The sequence below is a fragment of the Aythya marila genome (genome assembly GCF_965140915.1).
Source record: "Aythya marila genome assembly, chromosome: 7".
Taxonomy (NCBI): Eukaryota; Metazoa; Chordata; class Aves; order Anseriformes; family Anatidae; genus Aythya; species Aythya marila.
Window position 1 is genome coordinate 12,648,650 of NC_139048.1, and position 20,376 is coordinate 12,669,025.

The window sequence follows — 20,376 nt, forward strand, 5'->3', positions numbered from 1 at the left end:
CAGCTGCAAACTGCAGGAGTGGGATGTGCTGGGGCTGTCTGCGATAGCCCTGCCCGGCTGGGAAGGGAGAGTCAGAAGGCAGGAAGCCAAGCGTGGGAAAAGGAGGGGAAACGAGGATGGGTGGGAGAAGAGGAGGGGGAAAGGAAAGGGCAGAGACAATGGTGCAGCTTAGCAAAGCGGCAGAAGGGCTGAGGGTGTGAGGATTTGGCAGCGTCCTCCCGACAACCCTCAAGTTCCACAGGAAGAAGGTAATTTTGTGGTTAATTTGGTGCCGTGCCCCCACTGGTGGGAATCTGCCCTGCACAGGACTCTTGCATCAGTTTTCCTGGCTTGGCCAGAAGTATGGGGGGAAATAAGGATGGCTCTCCACCTTTGCCTTTTCTGTAGTATTTCACAGTGTAATTGAGGTGCTGGTTGCAAAACGAGGATACGAAACCATCTTTCACAGTTCTCTCTGCAAGAAACTTGGATTTCACCTAAGCCTGAAATCAAAGGGCGCTGCAATGAAAGAAATTCTTCACACTGACTTCCGCACTTTCTGCACTTGTGGAGTTTTATTCCCTTCTAGATTTAGTTGCACATTGTCAGTAGTGCCCTCCAGAGAAGGAGTGCATCCAGTGCTGCACACGTATGGTGTGTAGACGGTGTAATAACCAAAGACCTGCATGCATTGCACGCTTGTTGAATGGTGTTTACAGTTTGAGGGTAAGTCCATTTTTCAGGCACTCCTTTAGCATTTTGCAAACCAAATGCAAATTCTCTTCTGTTGGTGCGTGGTGCTGACTGCTCAGTGATGCTCTGTGGGTTGGTCCAGGTGATTTGACCTCAAGTTTTATCCTTCAGTCACGCATGAAAACCGTAGTTGTGCAAACTATGGAAATGAGACGAGCTTTTCAGAGTTGTTTGTTCATGGATAGTAGGTCACACTTCAAGTACTGCGCCCCTCAGCTCTGGCTTTTTGAGTCTGAGGGTCTCGTGGTTTACATGAACTTGTTTCCCTCTACCCAAAACGAGAGGGGAAAAAAAAAATCCCAGTATTCTATGGCAAAATCCCGGGAGAATTTCCATTATTTGGACTAAGAATGTCCCAGAGCTTTGTCATTGTTCTGGAAGGGCCTGGAGCAGTTTTGCTCCCTTTCCCAGGCCCTTGCTTTGCTTTTCCAGCGCTGCATCTGGGGGTCATATGCAAGGTTACGAATCAAAGCCGGAAGATTTGCATGCTAACATAAACTACATGCAAGCCCTGGTGCAGCGCAGGAATCCCTGCCGCGAGAAGCCCAAAGGAAGGTTGGCTTTTAGGAAAACCTCTTTCCAATTACAAGGCTGCCTGCAGGGAGTTTTTGGGATTGGGGTAATTCAGGTTGTGTACTTGCACTGTGCTGGTACGTGAAGCAGGGCCGGCAATATCGTGGCATGCTCTGCTGGGCAGCTGTGAGCTGTGGATGCTCTGACACTGCTCCAGAGCTGGGAAAAAGCTGCAGGACGGTTCTGCTGGGACGAGGCAAATGGGCTCTCGTTCTCAGAGCAGAAGGAAGGGTGTCCGAGAGGTTTTCCACGGGGATAAATAACTGTGCAAAGATGTGTTAAATCTGGGAAATGGTGATTTCTCTATATGTGTCTCCTTGGTCTTGACGCATTTCCCTCCATAGCAAGCAGGTTCTTGCGAGTTCTCATGTGCCCAAACTATTCCTGTGTCCCTTGCCCCAGGAAACTCGGCAACGATCGTTTTGGCTCCAAAGGGCTGGTTGGTCTTTTTTTCTTTTCAGAACAAGTTTAACTACAAATCATTTTCCAAAACCAATTTAATGAGATGGATGGAAAATCTTTCAGTTAAATTTCCTTCAAGGACTTAAATCCAAATGTGAAAGGGTCCCTTTTGTCCGATTGTTGCTTTTCCCAAATCCTTCCTTTTTTAAAAAGGAGTTTCTCTTCTTTTACCAGAAAACTCTCATATTTTGGGCTCCTCATGAAGCAGTGATCACCTGCTGGGAAGAAAGACACAAGCACTGAGCTAAAGTAGTTTATAATTCTACTGGGATCCCGATCTGAGATGCAACAAGCTGAAAACTTTACCTTCAGATGCAGTTGGACATATTTTAGTTTGCTTGCCTTAGAAGAGCCTCTTTCAGACCCAGGTGGGGTATTTGAGAAGGCCATGAGGGAGCCAGGTTTCACAGAGAGCCTGCGTGCTCCTATTTCCATTTTATGGTTGTCACTCCTCCATTCTAGTGCTCTGTAGGTTTTGTGTTTTCGGATGGTCTATCAACTTTTAAATGTCAGAAGCTCAGCTCTGCGCTTATTCTGCTTCACAAATAGCTCCACCACACACGGGAAGTAAACGGAGGTGGACAGAAATGGATTGGAGGCAGAAATGAGTCTGCACAGATGCTCTGTCTCCCTCATCCAAGTGTCTGGGTCTGACGGGTGGGTGTTCTCCTCTTCCCTTGGCTGCCGTGTCCTTGCAGGGAAGCTGCTGTTCTGCTTCCCGAAGCTGGGAGGCGATACCCAGGGAAGCAATGGGTCTTACCACTCCTATTTCTTCTTCTCCTTCCACAAGCTTCAGTTACCGGATGAGTTAGAGAGAAGACAGGAGCCTTGACTAGTCTTTTGTGTGACCCAGGCTATCAGTCAAAAGACAAAGCCCTGTTAATGCAACACAGATGCCAGCGAGAGGTAGGCACATCATATGCTGCTGTAACACACCTGAGGACAAAGCTAAATGGAGCAATCGGACGAGCCCAGCAAGAGGCTCAGAAGTGGCTCATAAGGGAGCTGCAGAGCTCCAGTTCCAGTTGTGCAGCTCCTGGTCAGGTTCTTGTCACTGGCTGTGGGCACCAATTCCACGTTTTACCTTCTTACGCCTCTCATGGCCGTGGAAATTTTGCTGTAGCGAGGTGGGGGTTGGCCTGTTCTCCCACGTGCCTGGTGACAGGACGAGGGGGAATGGGCTTAAGTTGAGCCAGGGGAGTTTTAGGCTAGATGTTAGGAAGAACTTCTTCACTGAAAGGGTTGTGAGGCACTGGAACAGGCTGCCCAGGGAAGTGGTGGAGTCACCATCCTTGGAAGTCTTCAAAAGACGTTTAGATGTAGAGCTTAGGGATATGGTTTAGTGGAGGGCTGTTAGCGTTAGGTCAGAGGTTGGACTCGATGACCTTGAGGTCTCTTCCAACCTAGAAAATTCTGTGTGATTCTGTGAAATGACCAAGCGAAGAAATACGATGGAGGGTTTCACTCCTTTGGCTCTGATTGCGTGGGCTTGTTGAGCATCTGGTTAGCAGGAAGGTGCTGTGGAGGCCTGGGGAAGTCGCTGCTGAAGAATCCAAATTGGCAAAAGCCAAAAACAAAACAAAAAAACCTCCTTGAAATGTAAAGATGAGACTAAAGACAAGTTTGAACCATGGACTTTGAAACCTCATCCATTCATGAGAAAAATACGGCAGCTATTAAGCATTGTATTGCTCTGCCTGTGTGCACCCAGTGAGCTGGGCTCGTTGTTCAGACACAGCCCTGTTGCTCTCCTGCTCCCTACACGTGAAGCTAGGAAAAAAAGCAAAGCCACAACAACAACAAACTCCAGCCAGGTGTCCCCGTACTGAAATGAGCTCCTCTTCCTGCCTTCCCAGGGATGTCTGCTGGCTGGCTCGAGGCAGTTGTTTGCTGTTCTCATTAGTGTTTAGGTAGAAGTGTTTGGGAAAGAAAACAGGATTTCATCCTGGTTCATCCAGGAGGAAGGTCTGTGCCCATGCATGTGAACGCAGCAGTGGTGGGCTTTTCTGGACCAGAAGGGAGCCAGCTTGGTTCTCGCTGTGTGGCTGGGTTCAGAGCTAGCGGTGAGTTTATTTTCCTTGCACACAGAACAGTTTTGATGTGTTATGGCTAGAAAGGCAAGCGGCAGTAATCCTGTTGTGTTGCCTTTCACAGCTGAAACAAGACCCTGAGGAGAAGATAAATGAAGGAAAGTGCTCCTATCCCCCCCCCTTTTTTTCTCCTTTCTCTCCATATGTTTAATTAGACTCTAAATTAGCTTGCAAATTGTGATTCAAACTGCAATTGCTGCATCCTGGATAAATTTCCTGCGTGGTGGCTGCCCGCAGACGAGACCTGGTGATCTCCAGGGCTGTCTAATCCCTTCCTTCCAGCACCCCGTGGCTCTGCCTTGCTTCCCAAACCTAGGTACGTGCAACACTCGTCCGCTAGACCCGTGGGTCGATTTTTGGCTTGTTCTCAGTTACACTTCCCCCGCCGCTCATGGAAACACGAGCCCTGCAGAGGGATGGCTGTGAAACCACATCTGCTTCGGGAGGCAGCCAGACACCCTGCACCTGCACGGCGCCCTGCCACCGGCACAGCCAGCCCACCACAGGCCTTCCCCTCCAAAGCTGCCTGCGTTTCGTGCTTCTGCTGAACCTCCTGCCTCTGTTTCTCAGCTCACTCTTCATGTTCCTGGGGTGAGAACAGCTCTGGACTGGGGTTTTTGCTCTGAGTAGCCTCGCTCCTTCAGCTTTGTGGGTACAGAAAGCTCACTCGGAGCTGAAGCAGACCGGGGAGCATTCCTGTGCTGTGCTCCACCAGCCAAGCTGGGAAATTTCCAGCTCGCAGGCAGCACCAACATCTGAATACGGGGGGAAAAGGAGAATCTCTTGGTCGTGACTCACTGCAAGACAAACATCCAACGCTTTAATACAAGGCTTTTGAAGGTGCTGATGTTCTCCAGGATAAAAGGCGCTCTTCTGGTGATATCTGCATACAAATTGCACCATATTGTTGTGTTTCTTTGCATTCATAAAAGCCAGTGTTTACTGTAATTGCTTATTAAAGATTATCAGTGCCCTCTGTTATGGGTATAGGCACGTTTCTAGTCTCTGCTCTGGAATCTTGTCTTTGCCACTAGCTTGGGTATTTACAGAGATTTTTATCTTGGCCTCATCATAAGGCTGGTTTCAGGCATTTATCTTCCACTCCAGAGCAGCTGTAGAAAACAAAACATTGTCCTCTAAAGAGCCAATTGAAGCATCAGTCACATGAGAGCAACCTGAGCTCTGTACCTCTGGGGTTTGTGCCAGCTGGGGCTGGATATTTTCCATTGAAAACGAGACATCCAGGGAGAAAGTCGTGCCCAATGACAGCTGAATTAATGTGTGTTGTAGTAGGAAGTCCTCTCTTCTCATTGCTTTGTGTAGGCAGTAAAGGGAGAGCTCTAACTTCAGCTGGCAACAGATTTTCTGCTCTGTGGTGGATCGAATGGAAGTTTCCCAGCGCTAGAATTAAACAATAATTAGCAGCTGATAAAATCCCCTTGATATCCTGCACTGCCTTTCATGCAGCGGGAATATTAAGAGCTGCTCATCAAGCACAGCTCCTGATTAATATTCTCCGCTCTGTACGGGCCTGCTGCTTGTTTCCTCGAGGAAGGATTTCTTTTAAAGCACACAGACTGACAAAAGACTTGGATGTGTGAAATGAAAATGAGGATTTCTTTGTAGCTGGGGTGCCCAGTGACCGTGTAGCGAGCTGTTTGCCACTCGTACTTCAATTATTTATTGTTAAGGACTTTTTTAAAGGATTTGGGGGGCAAAACATTTACATATTGGCTGTGTTTTGACCCCTTGAAGGTCATAAATGTGTGAAACTTCCTTGGAAGAGCTTGCTCTTGGCTCTCCCATGGGTAGGAGCAAAGTGCTGGGGAAGATCTCTGCTTCGTCACAGGTGCCTCCCATCAGGGAGATCTCGCCTCCGGGCCCTTCTGCAGCTCTCTGCCCTGTGGCTGGGATACGTGCCAAGACAGTGGCTCGGGTGGCTGCGTTTTGGGGAGCCACCAAATGCCACATTTCTGTGGCCCTCTCTTGGCTCTGCAGGCAGCAGCAAGGCTGATGCACGTAGCTGAGATTTCCTCTGCCTCCTCATCCCGCGCATTTGCCTGACCTGGGGCTCCCCCAGGACTGCTTTGCTCCTGCTCCCCCGGGATAGCATTAATCGCTTTCACAGCGACCCCTTTTAAGATCTGAGCAAAAAAATATGATGAGGTAAGCTGATGTAATGGTTGCTGCTCCTGAAAAGGTTACGGGCCTGGGTAAGGCAGCAGAAGCGAACAACCATCAAACTCTGATCTCCGAAGGAGGGAAATCTGATCTCGAAGGGCTTCTGAAACCTTTGGACCTTGCTTTTAAAATCTGGCATTTTGCTGATCTTTTCTGAGGTCAAGCAGCTCTTATTGCCCATTATTTCAAATGGCTTTCCAGAAGCAGTGTGATTTATGCAAATAAGAATGAAAATCGATCGCCGTTTCAGGTTTTTGCACCTGCGTCCTGCCGCAGATTTTGAGCCCGTGCGTTTTTAGCTTAACAGAGCTCTGGGTTACGATTAAAGGCTCTCCTTGCTGCTGCTCCGATCTGCCCATGAAAGAGGAGTCAATGCATCTGTACACCACCCAGTTCCTCTTTTGCTGAGTGTGAAGATACCTAAGGCTTACAGCGCTGCTGAGGGTGTTTCTTTTTTTTTTTTTTGGGTTCCTGAAGAGCAGCATGGGGAAGCTCGAAGTGCTGCCAAACTCAAAAAGCTTGGATGGCTGTGGCGTATCTTCCTTGCAAAGTTCTGGAGCAAAAGACGCGTAATTAAAAATTATAAGCATCGTTTAGATGTGCAACGTGTTCCTCCTATCCCTGTCTCATCCCCTTTGTGAGAACCCGGGGCCAGGATTACAGTATCTGAAGTTGCTTTTGGATCCCGGTCAGCTCCCATCTGTCAGGATCTGTTTTTAATCGAATGGGTTTTCCATCTGAGAGTAGCTGTTGGATAGCGAACGAGCAGAAATATTTGTGTTGTGAATTAGCCCAGAGTGAAGCTACAAACTTTTTTTTTTCTTTTTCTCACAACAAACACATGGAAAAAAGTATCCTTCAGTGCAGTGTGGCTGGGCTGAAAATTGGCAACAGCGGCTTCCGTCCCAGGGCCTGACCCCTGCCGGGGTAAGATCTGTAAAGGGGGCCTGAAATGCTCATGTCACTCGATCTCACTGCTCCTCATGAACCCGCATGGTTGTCACCCATGTTTTTTTTTTTTGGTTTTGTAGGAGAAATGTGAAGCAGAGCAGGTGAATAGCTTGGATTTCTGAGAGCCGTGCTCTCTTGGGAGCAGCAGGTGGGTTGGGTAAGGCAATTCAGTCAAATTCAGGCTCCTTACCATCAGTGCTCTATAAAAGGCCCCAGATCGCCTTCCCTGCGTGTCCAGCTCTCGGATATGATGGAAGTGGGCTGGGGGGACAGGGAGCACGTGGCCTTGGGACTGAACGTGGTCGTAATGAGCAGAGAGGGAAGAGAGGCTGCAGGACCTCCGTGCTCCCAGGGCATCAGATGCCACCTCGCTCTTACCAGGAAAGAAGGGGGGAAAAATCCCCTAGTGGTCCTTGGAAAAGTGTTTTTCAACCTGGTCTTTAACATCCCTCCGGGGCTTATCTTTAAAAGCAATAACCCAGCATCTGCACCTCGGCAGCTGGGCTGGTGTCCTGCTTGTCCGTCCCCCGTCCCTGCAGGCAAAGGGCAGAGCTCCTGCTGCAGGCAGGGGCTGAGGGAGGAGGGATGCTTGCCTGTTTCCTCTGCCAGATCCTTATCTCGCTCCATATGCGAAACCTGGAAAGTGCTTTAAAGACCCAGGAGCTGCCCTAACTGTGATTTCCATTAGGTTGGAGTCGTGTGGTCACCTTTAGTGACCTGTGTTAGCTCAAGTCTGGTTGTGTCTCGGGTATTTGTCAACAAGGCAGCAGGACCAGCATTCAGCTTGAAAGCTGGTAGGTCTGAGACCAGAACTTGGCTTCTTTTTGTTTTGTTTTGTTTTGTTTTTCCTCTTTTTAAAAATATTTTGGAGGCACTAGGGTCAAAAGGAAATATCTGTGTGCAGTATGTGTGTGTATGTGCGTGCACTTGTGAATCATTTTTCTTCGTGTCTTCTGGCAAAAGTGCTTCTGTAAGGTGATTGTTCAGGATGCGTAACAGGGCTGGGCAAGGGAAACCTTGGGCTTGTTCTGGGCTCGTGTTGTTTCCACAAATGTTAGGAAACCGTCTCGCCCTCACTGACCTGCTTCACATCACCTTTGAATCAGCCTGCTGGCTACCAGAGGTGCTGGGCTGAGCTGTACATGTATGGGTGTGCATCACTGGCTGTGTTTTACAGAGCTGCAATCCCACAGCCCCCAGAGCTGGGTTCCCGTTGAATATCCTTGTGGAACGAGAGCCGTGTGTTGCCTGTGTTTCAGAGCCCGTGTTGACCTGTGCTTTCTTTTCCCTGACCAGGTCTATATAATCAACGTGACATGGTCCGACCTGACTTCCCAGATCATCTACCGCAGATACAGCAAGTTCTTTGATCTGCAGGTAAGGCTGGCTTTCCTTACACAAAGCGTTATTGATGCTCCTACTCCCAGTCATATCTCCAGCTGGGACGATCTACGTTTAAATAAGGCTTTGTGCTTGTTTGGTCTGTTACATGTCATGATCCTGAAACTTTTCAGGTTCTGTCCTTGTAGGGTATGAGAGAAGTGGGTGGTATGCTCACAATGAGTAACTTGCCCTGCGAAGACGTTTAGGGCTGACATTTTCATGAATGGTTCCTATTGAAGAGGGAATCTAATTTTAAATACTTGAGATGCACTTAGACAGGGAGCTACATCTTGGGCCCCCAGAAACTACTTGCCTAAATTGCCGAAAAGAGCAGAGCTTTTGCATGCTCCCACAGCAGTTTAGTAGTGGGGATGGCAGTGGAAACCTTCTGTCCCTCCTCCTAACCACCTCTCCAGCCAGCCAGCCTCCTGGTTCCTGCTGATTTGTTTTAAATACCCAGTGTGGCTCTGTTGCTTTATCCCATGCCAGTCTATTTAGGTTTCATTGAAAGCTTTCTTGCTGGATTGATGCTGGGTGAAGCCTGAAGCCAGGAAACTAGAAAGTCTAAATTACAAAGTTTCAGTGTGGGCAGCAGTTGCTTCATTTCTAGTGCTGCTGCCAAGCACCTGTACAACTTGGGAGAGCTTTTTGGCTGCTGTCCTGTTTAGCCATAGTCCAGATCCATTGTGTCTGTACCTTTCCAGGCAGAAGCACTGTAATTGCCTGGGGTTGTAAAACCTCTGCTTGGGAACAAGCGAAAGCAAAAACTGAGGTTTACCAGACTCCTGAACTTTGGGGAAAATGCTGATTTGGGGCTGCAGCTTGTGCTTGGAACTGGGCTGTGTTCAGAATATCAAATGAGCCCTCACAGCCAGCCTGAAGGACACTCACAGCCGGCTGGGCCGTGGCCTGGGAGATAACAGGCAGCCAATTTGCTAGGATGACTTTGGAAAAAAATGGTTCCTCCCTTGAGTGCCTGGTTGGAGATACCTGGAAGAATGAGAGTTTCATCATTGCTTCCCCTTTACTCTCTGCTTGTTGTACTTGGACATCTGAAGTCTCCAGCCACCTCTGAAAGCCGTACCGGTTACGTTCTTCTGGCTTTGGCAGGGGAAGACCGGACAATTTTTATAGCCAGTCTTGATGTCCACGTTTGCTGTGTGACTGGAAGACAACAAAGGGATGTTCTTAAGCCCCTCTCCGCTTCTTTCTAGCCTGAGGCACCAGGCCTGTCAGTCCCACTGCTATGAATGATGTGTGCAATGGCTTCTCCCTCTCTGATGTGCTTCCTAAAGATGCTCTGCTCTGTAATCACAAACATTTGTCGTCCGCGTGGCTTGTGCCCCGAACTGTTTCTTTCTCTCTTCTTTTTCTTTTCGCCCCCAGTTCTGTTTTCATGCGTATGTTCTTCTGGGTCTCCTGGCCTTTCCTGGTAGGTTTGAAAAGTTCCCATCAAGCGGGGAGTTATCAATGGGGTTAGTGTGTTGGACAGGAAATGATGTCTCAATCAGGGAGTGAGCCCTGAAAGGTCCCATTGATAAGTGCAAGGGGGCCTAGCGCCAGTGGAAAACTCCCGCTTGCACAACGCTTCTCCCCCCACGAGAAAATACGACAAGAAAGTAACAAAATTCCCTCCCTTAACCCTTTTTTCTCTCCCAGGGATCCCTGTCGGGGCCACCACCGCCTGAGCAGCGCCAGCCCTCTGCAGCAGCCCCTTTAGCTCGTGCTGTGAGGCACTGCGAGTTCCCAAGGCCCTCACCTGGGGTTTCCAGATCTTGCAGTGTCTCTGGAGGAGCTGGGCAGCCCCTGCTGCAGCTGCTTGCAGTTGCCCACGTTTAAGTGTTGAAGTCCTCCCGGTGCTGCAAAGCAGCGCTGCCAGGGTGTAGCAGTGGAGGATTCCCCACGTTTGCTGTCTGAACTGCGCCTGGCTTGTAGGGGGGATCTGTGCTGGGCCACAGCTCGCCTTGCAAACAGCTGTATTAAGGTACCCTGAACAGAAGAGGGATTTTTGCCGTGGAAAACCCAGCTCAGAGCTTTTCACGATGAAAATGGGAGACCAGCATGAAAGCACTGAGCCCCATTCCCCAAACTCTTCAGGGGCTGAACCTCTTGGTCACAGACCATGTCGTTGGTGCTGGAGGTGCCACCAGCTTGTTGGTGATGAAGGTGGTCTCCTCAGACCCCCCTCCTTTTGCTCCCAAAATCTAGAAATCTAGAGCCACGTTTCAGGGCTCCGAAGCCTGCACGTGCCTCCTTTGCTCTCGAGTGAAGTGGAGGAACAAGGGCTGACTTGTAACAGCTTAATCAGGGCTGCGATGCCTGATGTTGGCAGTGACACCGGATAGGACCCGTGGGGGAGCCCGGGGGGCTGCCAGGGGCAAAGAGAAAGGAATACAAATAATTAATTTCACTACTGTAATTTCAGGGTTCTTTAAAAAGAGCCCACCTGGCCCTGGTCTCTCTGCGACAAATGGCTCAGAGGTTTTAAGAGCTCTTGTATCATACTGTCGGATGTTGTTGCGGTGTTGCTCTTTTTATTTTTTTAATACTTCCTAGCAAATTGTGCTAAGCACTGAAGGCACTCTGAGGCTGCTCTGTCCCAAGGATTCAACCCCTGGAAGTGTTTAGCCGTGCCGTTTCAGCAGTGCGTGTGCTTGAGTTGTGTGTCAGGAGGTTTTCGAGATAAGTAATAGGGCAGTGGATCTGGACACTCTGTGGGATTTTGAAGCTAGAGTTTGCCCCGTGGCGGTGCGGTGAGTAGAAACCAGACCCAATGCAACGAGCCAAGCGTCAGCTCTGTGCTGCTTCAGTGAGGTCTGGAGATCTCTAAATGCGGGCTTAAATGGTGCTGCAACACCCTGCTTCAATTTAATTGTGCAACCAAGTCACATCTGCTGCTGCATGTGGGTCAAATCACGGCAGCAGACTACGTGTGGGTGCCAGTGTTGCTGCAAATAGGATTGTAAGTATTGAGTTAGCTCTGCGTAGATGAAAGCAGCACGATAAATGGCTTGTCAGGTCCAATTATTTGTTGTCCTTCACCCCGAAGAGGCATTTGCACCCGAGCACCACGTGGAGTCAGAGCCACCTCTTGGTGTAATATTTTAATTGCCACTTTTGGATGCACCCTGCCCCTGGGTCCTTGGCTCTTGTGTGCAGCACAGAACGGGGGAGAGCCCAACACGGGGAGAGTGGTGTGAGCATCGCCTGCAGCAAGTGCTGAGCCTCGTGGCAGGCTGGGGGCTCCTGCAGGCACTTTACCTGGGTGTCATCTGAGGTTTCCCACCATCAGGGGTGGGTTTGGTGGTGGTGGCAGCAGAATCCTGTCCTGAGCTGGTAGCTCTGGTAGGCAGTGCTCCTGCTGTCCCTGAAGGAGCTGAGGAAGGACACTTTTATCGGGATAGCAGGGATCGTGCCTAGCATTTCCACTCCGCAGTAAAAGACACCTACAGATGTAAGGCCCCTGTTTTTGTTGCTGGAAAGGGCTTTTGCAGGATGGAGATTTGCAGTTGAGCACATGCAGAAATCTCTTAAAGCGTAAGGCATCTTACCCAGCGACTCCAAATGTCCCAGTCTGCTTTTGTGCCCGTGTTTTTGGTGCCTGGATCAGGGTTTGGACAGGACAAGAGCCTCAACAGAGGGGCCAAGCCCTGCAGTCAGGCACCAACCCCTCCATCCCTTCCATGAGGGTCTCTCTGTGTGAAGCTGGGGAAGGAGCCTTCCCTGCAATTGCCAAGTGCAGCTTTCTCCAAGACAAAGCACAGCAGCAATCCCACGTTGTGTTTCTGGTGGTATGAGAGGCGAGCGACGTCCCCGCCAGCGCCGCGGCAGGAATGTGAGGTAGGCAGCTCGCAGTCTCCGCACACAATGACCCACACAGACGTTTTGGCCACAAGGAGACATATGAAATGTCACAATTTTGAAAAGGCAAATAAACAAGGCGCTGTTCAAGCATTTGCTTTGTGTATCAGTTAGCAAAAAATTATCTGGCCGATGCAGTCTGCTGATCTAAGCAGGTTTTCTTCAAAGTGGTGCAGAAAGAGGAACTCACTAGCAGCCAATTAGAACATTAAAGAGGAAAAAAAAAAAAAACGAATATCAAGAATTTTATTAGGGAGCGGAAAGAGATGTAAGTTGTTTCCAGCCTGATGATAAAACATCAAGAGCTTCGTTTGTTATTGCTAGGGCCATCCTGATTGTTTATAGTGCTGTAATGAAGTAACTGAGCACTGAAGAGCACATTAAACAAAAATGGGACTATAAAAAATCCTCGCAGTCTGTAACTGTGCTTGTTCAGACCAGAGTTCATCTGAATGCTGCTGCTATCGATCCTTCTTCTCTGATGTGCTCTTCTGTCCCAGCGTCCCTTCTTCTGTTACCCCAAGCTGTATCAAATATTGTAGCATCCATTCTCATTCCCAGTGTAATTCCTCCATGTGCCTGAGGGCTCTGCATCTTACAGGGTTACAGGGATTCGAGGTGAGCTGGCAGCCTCGGGGTTTCGGCTTCCTGGGGCAGAGCAAAGGGGGAATCGGCACGGGGCGCTTGTGGGGTTGCTGCCTGATGTCGCCCTGATGAAAACGCTTAGTTCTCAGCGTTAATTAGTTTGGGTTAATTGCCCAAGTGGACTCATAATCACTAAATCTGGTGGTCCAGCACAGTCTAACTCAGCACCGACTGTTTTTGTAGGGCATACGGTACTGTGTGTTATAGCACTCCTGCTCCTAGCTCTGTAGGAGCGGCGGATCAACAAGCTCAAGCATGCGCTGAGCTCCTCAGTGACGAAGACTGCAGGTAAGAATGCAACGGGACGAGCACGTTCCTGAGTTTGCAGAAGGCTCCCAACCACCACCAGGGCTTCCCAGGCACCCGGGGCTGCAGGCTCACCCCGCGGTGCCTGAGGGCGCTCCCTTCCAGAGCTGCCACCCCGCGAGCAGCTCGGGGTGCTGGGGAAGGGAAGGGAAGGAAGGAGGGCTGCTGGCGAGGCCCCGTGCGTGATGCAGCTTGCCCCTCTCGCCGCGTGGGAGGCTCGCCTTTGCGAGATTCCCAGCCTCTGACGAGCTCGGGGAGTGTTCGTGCGGGCTACGTGTGTGTCTGAGGGTGCACACGGAAGCAGGCAGGGGAGGAGTGGGGAGAAAACGGCGTGGTAGAGGGGTGGGCTGAGCTGTGGTGTGAATGCACCGGGGCTCTGCAGTCGAGGCGTGGGCCTCCCTCCACTCTGGGCTCTGCTGGCGTTGGCTGGGATGGTCTGAATTCTCTCAAGGATGGCATTTGTCCTGCTCCCACTCTCGTGGTGTGGGCCTCAGCGTTTTGGCCCCGCTGCAGGCATTGAGATTGAAACCCTCCTCCGGACCAGGAGGCTGGCAACAGAGCTGACCCGCAGGGTTCAGCCCCAGGGCTTGGCTTCAAGGCCATCCCCGGCAGTCCCGGGGCTGTAGGGGACATAGCTCCAGCAGCTGGGATGCGCGGAGTGGTTCGACAACAGCTTCCTTAAGAACGGGACAGAAACTGAACCTAGCCTGGGAAAAATTGAGAGGAAATCAGAGCGTGGCTCCGTCAACATGTCTGCTCCCCGAGGTCAGCCCCGGCTCCCTGGGGAGGAATGGCACGTCCTTTCCTCCCAGTAAACACTGTCCCAAACAGCTCGTGGAGAGGCCGGCAGAGGTCTGCAGGTGATGCAGCAAAGCAGATTTCCAGGAGAAGCCCTGAGCCACCAGCCGGGAGCGCTGGCCGTGCTGCTGGCATTTTGGCAGCTGTGCTGGAGCTCCCGGAGCAGCCGGGCCCCGTTCAGCTCTCAGAGAGCCCTGCCTGCTCCCCTCCGAAACACAGCCCAGCGGCAAGCCTGTCGGGAACAGGGGAATTGAAATTCCCTTGGAAAAAAAAAAAAAAAAGAGTAGCTGATGTGGTTATTGAGCTGGGAGTGATTGTCTTAGATGATTAAAGGCTATATAAATGCCTTTTTTTTTTTCCTTCTGGGGCTTAGTCAGTGCCTTAGGATACCAGCTGGCTTGGGGCAGTATCTTTGTCTTCAGTGAATAAATGGAATTGTTTATAATTCTTATTTCCATCATTATTTAAATGTTTGCTTGGAGAAACAATCCGTTTGGTTTCCAGTATTTGTTTCTAAAGAGCCCGGGCCACGTCAGACAGAGATGAGGGAAATGGCAACGCGCCTGCCCAGCTACAGCAGAGGCCACGTTCGAAGCACACGGCAAATAACCAAATAAATAACCTGCTGCTGGGGAAGGCTCCCAATCCTAGAAGTAAAACGAAGTTTAATTAAGCCACTGGCTCTATATTTAGTTAGAGAAAGGAGCAGGTTTTAATTTTAGAAAGGTTGGGGCTGTCACAAAGAGGTGGTTGACTTCTCCACGGGCTCCTTGTAGATACACGGACAGGGCGTGCTCCGAGGTGGGAAATGGTTTCGAAATTGCTGCCTCTCGTGGTGCTAGGGCTGGTGTTTTGCTCCGCGTGGTTTCACGAGGCCTGGATCCCACGTTCAGCGCCCTGTAAATGTCGTCAGCCCAGGCAGAGCGTGAAGTCCCTCTCCGAGGTGTGTGATCGTGCCGGGGTGGCGACGGCTGCCGGCTCTGCTTCACGGCACACAGCCTGGGAGCTTCGGAGGGGAGGGTGCAGCAGGGTGTGGAGTTACAAACTGGCTCACGTTTCAGGTGGAGAGTGAGAGCTCATAAAGCAGAGCTCCCCCGGGAGCCCCCATCTCTGCAGTAGCCAGCGGCGGGGGGAAGTGCCGGGGTTAGGAGCCCCCAGCAAGTGCTGAGGCTGCGGCAGCTTCCTCCGGCTGCTGTCAGGCTCAAGGAAACGTCAGAAATGAGAAGAGCAACAGCTCAGCGGTGGTGAACTCTCACTTACTAAGATCCCAGTGGGATGTGGTTTTTAGAAGGTGTATTGTCTTTATGAGAAGGGGAGAGAAACCTGCGCTGAGGGCTCTTGGCCCAAAACTGCGTAAGCGCTGGGAGGGATCGGGGAAAACGCAGCTGCGCTGCGAGCTCCTGTGCCAGCTCCCCTCTCCAGTTTGGATCTGACAGCTGGGAAGTGAAGCCACATTACCAGATGCTCTCATATTCATGGGATAGTATTTTTGGAACCGGGCAAAGACTGAAGAAGTGTCTGTGAATGTCGTTTGGAAGCTTTAACCCGATTGCTTTACCTGCTTGCTAGGCCGTGCTGCCGTCTATGTGGGTTTTATCAATTACCTAGAAAGAGTTTAACTTGGGCAGATTTTTCCAAACCAGCAAAGAAAGCGGTGGAATTAGTCAAAAGGATTATTTGAATTGTTATTTTTGGAGGTCTGGTTTGTGTAAGCTCTTGTTACCAGCACCCCCATCCCCTACCTCCTGCTGACAGCAGGGGCTGTGAGGATGGTGGGGCTCGTCCGGGTACATCCGCAGGGAGGAGATGCAGCAGGTTCTCCCAGATCAGCTGAGGAGGATGCAGACCAAGTTTCCTCGCTGCTGGTTGCTTTTCACATAAAAACACACACCTCCTGCGATGTCCCACCTCTGTTCCCATTACCCCAGTGCTGGCAGGTCCCATTCAGCCCATTTGGTCTCCCCAGCAGGATTTAAAGCTCAGCCGAGGGAGGAGCCCCCTTGTTTGTTAACCTTGTGCCAGGTTTTGTTTGCTGGAACAATAAAACACAGGAGAGCAGTGTATTTCCTTTTTTTTTATTTTTTTAAACCAAAGATCAAGGTATTTTCTCTGAAAATCACATTCCTTGGCAGGATTTCTCCCTGCCCTTTCTTCCCTGAAGCACCCAAGTCCAAAGAGTTGAGGCAGTGACAGTTCCCCCCAGCTTGTGTTCACAACCATCCGAAACAGCCCTGCAAGGGTTACGGGGAGATGATTTACGTTAATGCATTTAAGTGCAAATGGGGCTTTTTGCTCCTTCCCCATAGCACCTGAATAATTCTGCAGGAGCGGGGTGGGAAGCTGGGATTTGCTTCCCACCTTATTCCCTTCCTGCCTGTTCCAGCATTTCCCTGCCTGTTCCCAAGAGAGGCGTGACCGGGTCGAGGGTCCCTCGCTGTTTGTGCCGGGGGGACCCTGAGGAGCGCTGGGTTTGGAGAAGGATCTTTCGAGGTCTCGTGTTGCTGTTTGTTTTCCATGCAGTTTCCCAAGGAAAGAGGAAGCCGCAGTGCTGGTGTTTGGGGTTGGATGAGGCCTTAAAACACAGCTGGGCCCAAGAGAGATGCTTGGAAGGGAAGCACAAACCTGCAGGCTTTGGTTCAGTGTCTGAAGTGCTTGCTGGTGCTAGGTATTGCACGGTACAGGTGATATTTTAAGGACAGGTACTAATTGATTTAGCAGCATTTTTGCAACCGGAGTGAGCGCAAGAGCCCCGCAGCTGGGTCTGGCTGCATTTGTTTGTTTTCAGGGTGTGCGAAGGAAACCAGCGCGACTTGCTGAGCTGCTACCTTCAGCCAGGTGTTTGGAGAGAGGTGTCGGACAAACCACAAAAACCCCGTGAGAGAGGAAAATGCCACATGAGAGGGAATTAGAAAGTAATAGAGAAAAGGACTGAGTAAAACGCCAACAGGAAAAAATGCTTTGGGAGAGCTAAGGTGAGCTCAGTGATTGAAGTTTTGTCTTACAGGGAAGGTGTCTTATTCACCTGGAGCAAATTACTCAACAGGCTGTTCATTTTTTTTCTGGCTAATCTCTGGTTTCTGACAACCCAGAGAGTTTTGGCCCTTGTGTGGTCTGGGGAGCCTTGAAATCCAAGCCCGGGCTCGTCCTAGTCACTGCCGTGCTGCTGCTGCCTGAGCAAAGCTGGTGCGTGGCAAAAACTTTAGGGGGAAAATACGTTGTGGGATGGCACATGAGGAATACCCGAGTCCCTGTAACAGATGCAGGTCTCCCTGCAGATTTTGTTTTTTTTTTTTTTTTCTGTTGGGATCTGGGAATAAGGAAGATGGAACATTACAGGGCGGTGTGCTCCACGAAGGTAGTCCCTAGCTGGCCTTATGGAGAGGGAGAAGTTGGCAGAAAGCATCTCCAAGTTGCAGGGAGCCCTACAAAACCTCAGGTTCGCCTGGGGACAGCCCTGGAGTATGTGGGGCATCAAATCCCGTCCCACTCCTAGGTCAGAACAGTTTCATTTCAGTGCGGGGATGTTCTCAGTGCAATTACGAGCCGGGAGTCTGCGGTGTGGGACGAGAAACGGGGAGCTGCTGGGTCGGCAGGGAGGCTATCTGGAAATATCTACCCATAAAACGGGGGCTATAATCAGCCGCCTGGAGAAAGTTTGTTCATTAATGTTTGCGAAGCGCTTTGAAGTCTTTGGCTGGGAGTCCTTTGAACAGAGCCAAACGTTAGCTGTATTGCAGCAGCTAAGCCAGACCCTAATGACCACGTTCCCTCTCCTCCCCCCAAACCCCCAGCCGTTCCTACCAGGGTTTGGTGAAGAAGTGAAACGTCAGCAGGGTGACCAAAGAAAAGCCAAGCGATCAGCAGAAATATAAATAGTGCTTTTCTTGCTTGGGATTTTGTCCTGGTCCTGTGGGCTTCTGCTGCCAGGAGTACAAGTTGTAGAAGGGACGAAGGGTTTCCTTCCAGGCTTGTTCCATGTTATCCCAACGGGTAACTGGTTTAGGGTGTCCAGACACGAAGCCCGTGTGCTGATACCTCTCAGCCTGGTCCTACAGCTGAAGGACACGGGGTGGGTTTGGTCCATGCCGTATCCCCCGAGAACCTATAAACGGTCTCACAGTGTGGAGGCCAGCAGGGAGGTGGGTGCACCAGGCGTTGCGATGCGAGGACACGTCCCAGGGCTTCAGCTGCTGTCACAAAACCGCTCTCCAGGCGTGTCCCCGTTTGCTCTGGGTGGCAGCTAGGAACGTGGCACTGGCATGGCCCTGATGTGTCACAGACACAGCCGATAACCTTCCCGGCCGGTCCGACACCCGGCTCGCTCTGCATCCTTTTCCTGGCCTCGCCCGGGGCTAGGCTGGGACATCTCTTGCCTCGGCTACGGCACCGCTGGTCACTGCCTGCTTTGGAGATTGGGGTTTGTCCATCCCGGAGCAGGGCTTGCAAAATAGAGAGGAGCCAACATTTTCCCCCAAAACCAGCCGTTTCTAGTGACCCATCCTTCGAAAGTGCCCTCTGGCAGTGGAGCTCGCATAGTCTGACCCAAAGGCTGACCCGTCCCTCGCCTCTAATCTGCTCTTTCCTCCCCGAGCCCGGTCCCTGGAAGGCTGCCTCTCTCCCAGAAGACATTCCAGGGGGGTTTGATCACTGCTCGCTGCAGCCGGGCCGAGCTTGTGCTCCAAGCACCTGCTGGGGCACTTAATTAGCAACAAATGAGAGGCGTGGGTTGGGGGGGAGAGAGAGCAGCACCCTGGTGAAGTATTTGGTGCGATGTGATGTGTTTTATTTTGGGTTCGGGAGGCAGGCCGTGAGGAACATTTTCCAAAAGGCTCCATAAACCACCTCCGTTCACAGGGTGATTATTTGAGGAGGGAGGAGGGTGTGGATTTAAATCGGTGCTGCTGATTTCTGCAAACAACCACATTATTTTTAATTCATACTCCAGGCTGCCTCCGCCCGTGGCTTGATGTGAGGAGCTGTGAATTTTCCACGTCATAACAAAGTCCCTCTATAAAAGAGAGCCCTTTCAATATATTCTAAAAAATGGATTTCAGATATGTCAGGCTCTCAAGTAAGCCAGTCTTTGGGGTGGAAAACTCGCTTTCCTTCCCTCGTGGTGACCCGTTAATTTATTTGTATTGCCGCAGCACAGAGCAGCTCTGAGCAGACGTCGGTCTCCTTGGTGTCTGAGGACGGAAAATGCATGAGAGGCCGCAAGCCCCGATGAATACAAATTGAAAGAAATAATCCCTTTGTTCGTCGTTATTAGCTGAGCCCAGGCGCTCTCTGTTGAGATAAAAGCCTGGCATGGCCAGCCCCGTCTTACTGATGAAGGGAACAGAGATGGGCCAGCTGGGGAAATGCTGCAGGACTGTGCTGGATGCTCGCTGTGCTCCTGCCTTGAGAGATGAGCAGTGAGAGCCTCGTGCAGGAAGGGGCACACTCAGCTTCCGTGAGCACCAGCCCACAAGCACTGGGCCAATTATTCTCCATGGAGAGGGAAGTTTTGCAATGATCCCTAGTGCTTCTACCTAGTGCAAGCCATAATTCCCAGTCTGTAGGCACGCAAGGTGTATTGTCCTGCATTATTTTCTTAGTCTGATTAAAGTGCTACAAGGAGGAACACTGTATGTTGTTTTTATGTTTTGTCCTCTCCTGACAAAAGCAGAAAAGCTGGCTCTTAGAGATTTTGGGTTTGGATTGTCCATTCTCTAACAGCTTTCATGGATTTTGAGAGGATAAATCACCTTGTGACCACAAGGCATTTGGATGCAGTAGGGACTGAGGCCATGGTGAAAACTCAAGACTGATGATTTTGCTCTCGTTCAGGGTTTTAAATTCAGTCCTGGACATTGGGTTCTGGCCCAAGGATGGTAAAAGGTCACAGAAAAATCTCATCTTGTGAGACTGCTGTCGTCCTCTTATCAGAAATATTGTAATAGCTTCTTACTGCAGGCCTGGAGGATGGACATACAGCATTGCTCTAGGACAAGCTGGTTTGTATTTATTTGTTACCTACACAATATCTTGTATTCTCTCTTTGTTGTGGTTGTTGTCTGCACATCTCCTGGACCTGGTGGAGTCCTGCAGGTCAGCGTTTTGCTGAGAACCAACCCCTCAGCAGTGTCTTTTCCTCCTGTTAACCTTACCCCCTTTCTCCATACTCTGCTCTGATGTTAGAAATGGGTTCTCGCTGTGTCGATCTGGAAGCAGCACCTCGAGGGACACGTTCAGACTCAGGATATAAAGCTTGAAGTTCTTTTCCCACCTTCTTTGACATTTGAGAGATGCTTTTAAGTAGATGAGATACTATTACAGTGACAGCCTGTCACCGAACGCCTTGACGCTCAAATCATATTCTTCAGCTCAATTTCAACAGCAAGGCACGAGAAGC

At 50.5% G+C, this 20,376-nt stretch overlaps 1 protein-coding gene across 2 annotated transcripts in view; it reads left to right on the forward strand.

The window, feature by feature from the left end:
* The window catches only part of SH3PXD2A (SH3 and PX domains 2A), a 228,208-nt gene that overhangs the window by 26,435 nt on the left and 181,397 nt on the right, over positions 1-20,376 (forward strand). For both annotated transcript variants that reach the window (XM_082764488.1, XM_082764484.1), the window contains exon 2: positions 8,286-8,366. In XM_082764488.1, the coding sequence (XP_082620614.1) occupies positions 8,286-8,366 (81 nt within the window). The remainder of the gene's footprint in view (positions 1-8,285; positions 8,367-20,376) is intronic.